Here is a 9,544-nt window from a genome sequence, read left to right on the forward strand (position 1 = left end):
TCCTGTTAGACACGTGGAATCTCAGCCTTCCTCCAGACTTACCTGAATCAGAATCAGCATTTCAGCAAGATGATTAGGTGATTCCCATGTGCATTCAAGTTTGGGTTGTGCTGCTTTATAGCACTGTGCTCTTGCCCTCTGGGGTTTTTCCACGTTCTGCTTCCTTGGTCTTCCTAGCCTTTCCCTGCTTTAGATGTCTAACACTGTTCTGCAGCAGGGAAAACTTCTTCCACTGGGGAAAGCTGGGTTGGAGGCTTTTGTTTGTTCCCCCAAACACGGCACTTACTCCTTTGTACTATAATGACCTTTGTACTCCTTTGTCTTTCTTCTAAACAGCGGTTTTCTATTCCCATTGTATTTTAGAGTCAACCTGAGAACTTAAAAAACAAACAAATAGATTCCTGGATCTCGCCCCTAGAGATTTTGGTTTTAATTGGTTTGGACACTGGTGTTTTAAAAAAGTGTCCCATATCATTATAATGTGGGGGTTGTGATAATAATTCAGAACCATCACTCTAGGCTGTAAGCTCCTTGAGGGCAGGGATTGTGTCTTATTCACTGTTGTATTCTCAGAGCCTACCACAGTGCCAGGTGCATAAACTATACTTGTGAAAGATTGTTGCCCCTAGCTCCTCAGGGGTATGGAATCAGCTTCGTGTTGCACACACCATCATACCTCACGCCCAACCCTGCTCACATATGTTAGCAGCTGGGCAGCCCGATCATCTCATTAAACCAGGGAGCCATGTCTTGAGGAAAGAACACAAGCTGGTATTTGAAACACATCTCTAACCATTCCTGTGTGCTGTTCTTGTGCCAGTTTGATGCAGGATACAATGAAGCCAGTTTAGATAATTGGATGCTAATAGGCTCATTGTTGTGAAACACTGTCTACACGCTGATCCACAAAGCAAAGCCACAAGCTGTTTGTTTATAAACTTCTTGGGTCCTGAGAATTCACAATACTGAGGAGGTTGATGACGTCAACACAGCTCTAACAAGCAGATTTTCTGAAAGTTAACCATAGTTTTATGGCATAGTAAAAACTACGTTTGGGGAGAATTTTCTTAAGTGGACACCTATTTTTAAAAATGTAAAGTGACTTCTAAAAAAGCAGTGTTAATGATATCTTATATTTATGTAATGTTTTATATTTTAGAAGTAATTTCATTTCCATGATCTCATTGAGAGATGTCCCATATTATAGATGAGGAAGGTAAGGCCCAGGAAATTTGGATCACCTGCTCCAAATAAAACACCAAGCTAGAGGTGTTGCTGAAAGATCAGACCCTGTCCCTGAGGAGCCAAATAACTCAGAGACAGGGTCTTAGAGCTTAGAAGAAAAGAGAAGCTTTATTACTTTGCTGTGCAAAGGGGACTCACAGCAGGCTAGTGCCTTCAAAACTGTGAACCCACCTTGGAGATGGGGTAGGGTGGTTATATAGCCATAGCTCCAACAATAAAGCATCATTAACAATCACCAGAATCATTTTCTCATCAGAAGATTTAGAATGGCATAATAATGCCTCCAGGAGACCAATTCTATAGAGGCCAGTGATTGTCACTGTTTCAATCTCTATCTTGAGAGCACTCAGGGTGTGATCTTCTTGGTATTTAGCCTTCTAAGGTTACAGTTCTGTGACCTTCTCCCTGGAGATCGACTCAGAGACCAAGCACGATTATAGCTTTTTATTACTGGAATAGAGTAGAAACAGTAAGATCAACAGCTTTAGTTTTAACAATGGGCCTGGAGCTGTGAGTAGCAACTGTCAGTCAGGTCAGTTGACTGTTTCAAGGGCAAGCATAAGAACAAGCTATCTGTTAGCCTAAATGTGGCCATTTTATTAATCCTCCTTCAGAGGCACAGCCAAACCATCATCCTAATCTCCTGATTACAAGTTCAGTGCTATTTTTTTTTTCATATTGTGTGTGAATCCTGACATCTTCTAGGCACTTATGATTGATTTTTGCAGCCAAGAAGGTGAATTCTGATGAAATAAACAAACTAAGTTGATCTGGGCTGAAAACACAGCCTCACTGCCTCCTCGCAGTGACCTCAGGCAGTGAGTGTAGCGGTTAAGAATATGGATTGATTCTAGTACCAGGCAGCCTGAATTTAGAATGCTGCTTCTTCCAACTGCTTACTGTATGGCCTTGGGCAAGTGCTTCAGTTTCACAATCAGTCCATAAAATAGGGATAACAATGTGACCCACTTTCTAGAACTGCTCTAGGATTAAGCGTATTTGTGAAACATTTAGAATCATGCCTGGGCACAAGGTAAGTGTGATGTAAAACTTTGGGGGGAGGGTATAGCTCAAGTAGGTGAAAGGTAGAGCTCATGCTTACCATGCATGAGGTCCTGGGTTCAATCCCCAGTACCTCCTCCAAATGTAAATAAATAAGTAAACCTAATTACCTCCCCCTCATAAAACAAACAAACAAACAAAAAAGTAAATCTTTGTTAAGTAAAAATCTGGTTCAATAGTACTATTTTATACCTAACGTCCTTTTTCACATCACATATGTGATTACCTGTATTCAGTTTTCATTAAGTATCTCTTACTGGATAGCAATTGCATATAGTATTATAGAAAAGAAAAGGTGTGATTGATAGGCTTCTTTCTACAGAAATGGAATAAAGTACGTGAAAGAGCCTGGAAAGAGCACTTCCTTTTTTGTTGTTGTAGCAGATCTGAGAGAGAGGAAAGGCTCTCTCCATGGCTGCTAGGTTTCCAAAGTAGGATTCTTGCTTCAAAGAATCATTATGTTCCATCCAATTATTTGCTTTCTTGAGTCCTGCATCATAAACTCCAGCGGGCTTGTCAGGACCTGGGAGAGTGTGGGGAGGGAAGGAGCAGCAGCCCCTTCTTGCTGCAGGGACACTCAGAGCACAGCCTTGTCATCAGTCCCTCTCCTCCTCTCTGGGACACTATTCAGGCTCCAAAAGCTTGAAATAGCAGCCAACAATGAAACTTTTCATCTGCCCGGAGCTTTTCCTGCTTCATATTCAATGTGAGGGAGACCAAGCCCCTAGTTGCCCAGGGAAGCGGTGATGCCAAGTCAATTAGCAGAATTTCTAGGGCTGTGAACTACTGTTACTTTCCCACTATAAAAAGTTAGTAATGAAGGTTAACTTCCCTTCTCTGTAACCTGTTGTAGTGAAAATCCGTTTTGGGGATTTCTGAGTAGGATGTATGCTTGTGACTTGGAATGTTTTGTGCAAAGCTAGCAGAAATATTTAGGGACTGAGTGTGCATTATGGCCTAAATATCTGCATTCTGTATCAATTGAACTAGATAGATGGAACTATCTGTTGATTGATAATCTACTGACTGATAAACAGAAATAAGAAAATAAATAAAAGTTAATGGGTCAGTGATACTATGCAGCCCTATATAGCTTAGGTGCTGTAACGTTTTGCAAAAACTTGAAGCAAAACTTGAAAACCAGGAAAGACAAATTTTGTTATTGCTACTTTAAAATGAAGTATGTTATGACATTACCCAGGCAGATTCTCAAACATTTATAGTTGTATTAGTCTCATGTTTCTGAGACAGCTTAATCCATAAATATTAAAAAGAGACATCTAAGGTATCTTTATATTTAAAACATTAAATTATAAATTCTTCATAGTTTAACATGGAGATAACAAGATGAGTGCCTTGTCATCTCCATGTTAAATTTTATCTTTACCAATTAAATAATTTAGATGATATCTCAGTAAAGAAGGATCTTGGTTCAAATGTCTATTTGCTAGGAAATTCTGTGACAGAAAATTCAGATCAGTGGATACTACTGATATTCAGAAATTGATATTCCTATAGACTCAAAAATCAAAGGTTAAGAATCACATTTGCTACAGTTGAAAAAAAAAGTGAAAATAATAAATGTCAATGAGGGTGTGAAGAAACTGGAACTTTTGTACATTCCTGATGGGAATACAATGTGGTGTAGTGGTGCAGCTGCTGTGGAAAAAAGTGGCAATTCCTCAAAAAGTTAAACATAGAATTGCCTTACCACCCAGCAATTCAAAATAATTCAAAATAAAAGAAAACAAAGAGTCAAACAGGTACTTGTACACCAGTGTTCATAATAGCATTATTTACAGTTGCCAAAAGTTGGGAATAACCCAAATGTCTCTAAAGAGAAGAATGGGTAAACAAAGTGTGGTATATACATATAATGGAATATTATTTAGCCATAAAAAGAATGAAGTTATGATACATGTTACAACATGGATGAACCTTGAAAACATTATGCTAAGTGAAAAGCCAGACACAAAAGGAGACACAAAAGGAGAACTGTTGTATGCTTCACTTACATGGTCTATCTAGAATAGCAATTTCATAGAGGTAGAAAGCAGATTAGAGGATATGAGGGGGTTGAGGGAATGGGGGAATGAGGACACAGTTCCTCTTTCAGTGATTAAAATTTTTGGAACTAAGGGTGATGACTGCAAAATACTGTGAATTTAGATATTGCTACTAAAATGTACGCTTAAACATGGTGAAAATGGTAAATTTTATGTTATATATATTTTACTGCAGCAAAAGTAAAAAAAAAAAAATCACATTTGTAGCATCACCCATTGCTTGCTTTTTTACAGCCCTTATAACTTTCATAGATCTAACTATAGTATAGCCCAGGTGTCCCTCTAATACAGAAACTATATTATACAAAAGCTGAGGGTATATCTCTGGTGGTCTAATTGACTGAGTCCATTGTTTGCTCTGGGATCCAGAATTTAAATGTAGGCTTCAGAATTTAAGTTTTGTGTCCTTTCTGCTGAAGAATCCTCACTGAATGTCGACTCAAAAAGAGCAAGAACAGACATCTTGAAAACCTTTCTGAAGTTCTCTCCGATAAATAGGTAGAGTGTGGGAGAAAAGACATTATTGAAAGAAGTAGTTATCACTGTGAGTATCAGAACCAACTGCAAGAGTAGTGGCTGGTTCTTAGTGACACTTAGGCCTTGGAATACATGGTAGGGCATCCAACACACAAAGAAAGAGATAATGGCGGTCATCATGACTTTGAAGGGCTTGCTGGATTTGAACACGCCCCTCTCTTTCATCTTTCTGGCAACTCTTTCATAACAAAAGGTGATGATGAAGAAAGGCAGAAGGAAGCCCAGTAAGAAGCGGCTGCTGAAACAGGCTACATGAATCCATTTCCTTAATGTTTGCATCTTTTTGCTTTCCCAGTTAGGAGACACAGCATAGTTATTTTGGCAGGTCACTGTCCCATTATGGTCATCACGTGTCTCCCTGAAAACCAAATAGGGCATGCTGAGGGCAATGGCAGAGATCCAGACTCCCAGGATGACTCTGGAAGCCCAACGTGGGGTTCGGTGCAGCTGTGACCACACCGGGTGAAGGGTGAGAAGATAACGATCCACACTGATGGCCGAGAGGAAGAAAACAGAGGCGAACATCCCTACAGACAAAGTGCTGTTAAAGATCTTGCACATGGCCATTCCAAAGCTCCAGTGATTGTCCTGAACGTAGGAGATGGCCAGAAATGGCAAAAACAATACTGAAATAAAATAGGAGAGAATGAGATGAAAAAACAAGAGAGTATTGACAGTCTTTTTCATTTTGAATTTTAGCACCCAGAGGTAGAGACCATCGGTGATAGTGCCAATTATAAACGTCATGGACAAAAGAAGCATAACAATTACTTTTGAGGCAGGAGTTGGAAAGTGATTGTTGTTTCTTATTGAAGTAGAGACATTGAGCAGGTAATCAGTAGAGTTGGTAAGATCCATAATTGGAATGAGAAACTGAAAAAAAAATAATGAAAAAGAAGCAAAAGAAAAGGTTAAACATTGCAATTAAATAATAATTTTTGCATGTAAGTCAAAATAACTATTTTAAAAGTGGCAAGCATAGTATTTCTATGATAATACAAATCAGATATTTTTCACTTATTTTGTGTGAGGAATTAAGCTCAGTTTGAGCATCAAAAATACAAATACTACAGAGGCAATGAAATTAATGTGAAACAAATAAAGTTTGGGATATTTTAATTTTGTTAAGTAATTTAGGACGCTAAAAATCTATTTAGGCATTAACCAGAAGTCTGACCCTTCTTGATGGGCAAAATTCTTGAATAAGGTGATGTAGAATCAGTTTTACTTGACTAAGACTTGGTTAGGGCAATGTTGCTAATGAAAATGAGTAACAAAAAAAACAGCAATGGCTGCAAATCAGTAATCATGGGGAACTAAGATTTCTCCCATGAGCTAATTACATATAGTAAATGCTGTTATCTAATATTTTAACACTCAGCACATAACAGCAAGAACTGGGAGCCCTACAGCACTGTCAGGTTGTGATGTGTCTTCAGAATCATCAATGAAAGAGGAAAGTGTATTTCTGTAGGATATAGTAACAGTTCTTACTTACTTGGGGAGGAGAAAGAGAGGGAGAAGCCAAGGAACTGATATTTATCCAGTATTTGTACGCGAGGAGCTTTAAGTAAAAAGAATTTCTTTTTTTCTCCACACATTGGTGAATATTTAAACAGAGGAGAAAATGAGGCTTACAGGAGTTGCATTTCTTATTCATCAAGATCTCCTACCATACCTCCATTGTGACAGGTGGAGAACCCTACCAGTGTTTTATGTTACTTCTTTGAAACTTGGTAATTCATGTTTAGTATTTTGATAATGCTCCATGAATCAGAGTATTTGATTACCCCAAATATCCCATTTCTGGAATAATTATTCCTATAGTATTGAAAATATAAACCTGAGAATGTTTTGGAAAATAGCTGTTATAACAGAGTCAAATCAACAAATTAGTTTTTGATAAATTGAATAAATCAATGGAAATTACAAATAATTTTTTTCCACTAAGCAAAAACATTCGAAGAATATATGGAGAGAAGAAGGGGAGGGTATAGCTCAGTAGTAGAGTGCATACTTAGCATACACAAGGTCCTGGGTTCAATCCCCTGTACCTCCAATGAAAAACCAAATAAATAAATAAACCTAATTACTTCCCCCAGGAAAAAAAAAGAATATATAGGGAGAAGAAATAAAATAATGGCTGTTAAAACCACAATTGCCTTAATTCTGCCTTCTAAGGGAGTTGCCAAAATTTCCCCCCAAATAGAAAAATAGCTCTCTTCAGGAAGATACCTTAGTAGTCTGCTTTGGGATGAAAATGTGAAATCTTGGGACATGGAATGGATAGGCAATGGCAAGTGGGGACTTGAGAAAGAGGCTGTGTGCAGGTCCTGGGACTGTGAGGGGAGGGAGGAGGAGTGAGGATGGTCTTCAGAGAGTAGCCACAGGAAAACATGACAAGAGGTTAGGCGTCAGAGATATGGTCAAAGAGAGATTCTGAGAAGCAAAGATGACACAGGGATTTAAAATGAGGAATGTCTAATATTCAGTTTAAATCCATTTACTTGTTGTGATGTTCCTTCTCTTCATTAACCACAACTTTCTGGTGTTGTTGTTTGCTCTAGGGTATGGAAAGAAAAGAGCTTGTGTTCTTTATTTGGGAAGGAGTGGGATGGAGAGAAGAGACCAGCAACAGTAGGTGAGACATGAATGAGAAGATGACTTCGGTGGAAACTGGATCGATATTGGTGCATGAGTAGACAAGGAGACACAAAATCCCATGGAGGATTTCTGATTCTGTGTGCACGTGGCCTGTGTGCTTCTATGTGTGTGTGTGTGTCTGTGGTCTGTCTATACATCTGTGGTGCATTTGTGTGTATGTATGTTCATATATGGTGTGTGTCTCTGTGGTGTTTTGTCTCTGTAGTGGGTGTTTGAAATCATGGGGTGTGTGTGGAGTGGTGTGTGTGTGTGTGTCTATGATCTTTGCACATGGGGTGTATTTGTGTGTGGTCTCTGCAGTCTGTGGATATGTATCTGTGTCGTATGTGTATGTGTGGTGTTTATATGTCTCTCTGTGCGTGTGTGGTCTCTGTGTGTATGTGCATATGAGAAACTGAATTATAAGGAAGATTTTTTTTTAATTGTTTGGCTGAGCTCTAGAAGGGCTTATAGAAATACAGGACTTGAGCAAAATTAACATTGGTAGAGGTTCTGAACAGCATATAGTGTCCTAGAAACTTTGCTTTATTGCACAGAGCCAGGAGATATCTTCATCCTTAAACATCTTTTAAAACGGCTTCAAAGTCCTTGAATATAATTAGTGGGGCAGAACTGGGCTCTGGCATCCCACAGAACTGGATTTTGATCCTACCTCTCACCAGTTCTGTGATTTTGGACTCTTAACTCGGAGCTTCTCTCACCTTCTAAACCTCAATGACTTTTTATAAGGACTGAATTAGATAATGTATATGAATCACTTAGCTCCCTTCATGGCACATATTAAGTACTCAATAACTTTTTACCTGTTTAGTTTGCTCAGCTTTTATATTAAGGCTAGCAAGAGCCTTATTTTGCCCTTTTAATGCCATATTTCTTTCCTCCCCAAAGCCCCCTACTGAATTTTGGTGTACCACCAGGGATTTCTGCAAAAAAAATCTCAATATTCATCTATTAGGGCAGAAGCTCTCAGATTTAGAGTTATTTTGAGGCCTTGCTATAGTGATATCTTTGGCACAAATGGCTTTCAGGAAAATCCCACCTCTGCTTGGGGACACTGAGCTACTGTGGGGAAGGGGACCAGGACACAGGACCTCGGGAAGCTGATCCAGAGTAAGCCTAGAGCATCTATTCAGATGACAGCTCTAGGGTAAACCTTGGGAAGCTTACCTTGGAGTTATATCTTCATGCCAGGTAGTCTTGGGAAGACCAGAGGGACTCTGTATCAGCAGTCTTCTCTCTAGGGACAGAGGCAGAAGTCAGTGACACTCTGCCTTCATTTCATCTACCTTTCTTCTTGCCAATGCTACTGCCCAACCTTGAACCTACTATTTAAATATTCAGTGAGTTCTTCTTGCCGGTTCTCTGTTCCTTTTTCTGTGGAATGTATGCTGTCGAGGTGGAAGTAGAGAGATAAGCACTTCTTCAAATCATTTCTCCATTTTAAGGAAAGATTTTTAAAGTTCCATAAACAAAGTTATTCTATTTAAGTTATTCTGTTTCATTTTTGTCATTCCTTAATATAGCTCGTTTCAAGTGTTAAAACATAGATTAGATTAAATTAACTTCTCATATTTGGTCATCCCACCCCGGCATCCACTCTGCCTGGATTCTAGTGTGTTTATTAACATGTGGATGCATGATGCTGAGTACATAGGGAAGTGGTAAATATCAAGCATGGGAAAAATAGAATCTGGAAATGAGCTACCTAATCCTGCTACAGAGAAAATGGTCAGAAAGGAAACCTAAACACCAAGTTTCACAGTAAAATGGAATGTATAATGAGAGGCCGAAGATTCATACTGTTTGGTTTGGAAAGATGAAGACTGATAGACAGAATGATTTACATTTGTCCAAACTGTTGAGAATGATTGGAAAGAACACAGAATTTGTTACCGTATATCCTAAAAGACAACCACATTATAAGAAAACCCTGCATTTATGAACTGACTGAACCCTACATTTTCAATTTC

The 9,544-nt window shown here is 38.8% G+C and overlaps 1 protein-coding gene across 1 annotated transcript; it reads right to left on the reverse strand.

The window, feature by feature from the left end:
• Positions 1–4,385: 4,385 nt before the first annotated feature.
• GPR33 (G protein-coupled receptor 33) lies at positions 4,386–8,882 on the reverse strand. Its single transcript, XM_006191265.2, has 2 exons — positions 8,742–8,882; positions 4,386–5,783 (listed from the first exon to the last, which is right to left on the reverse strand). The coding sequence occupies exon 2, from the start codon at positions 5,766–5,768 to the stop codon at positions 4,746–4,748; it is 1,023 nt and encodes a 340-aa protein (XP_006191327.2). The 5' UTR covers positions 5,769–5,783; positions 8,742–8,882; the 3' UTR covers positions 4,386–4,745.
• Between the last annotated feature and the right edge of the window lie 662 nt (positions 8,883–9,544).

This window comes from Camelus ferus, chromosome 6 (assembly GCF_009834535.1).
Source record: "Camelus ferus isolate YT-003-E chromosome 6, BCGSAC_Cfer_1.0, whole genome shotgun sequence".
NCBI lineage: Eukaryota > Metazoa > Chordata > Mammalia > Artiodactyla > Camelidae > Camelus > Camelus ferus.

Excerpts from the sequence above, each read along its gene's own strand:
- GPR33 (XM_006191265.2), bottom strand. The coding sequence starts at position 5,768 with ATGGATCTTACCAACTCTACTGATTACCTGCTCAATGTCTCTACTTCA.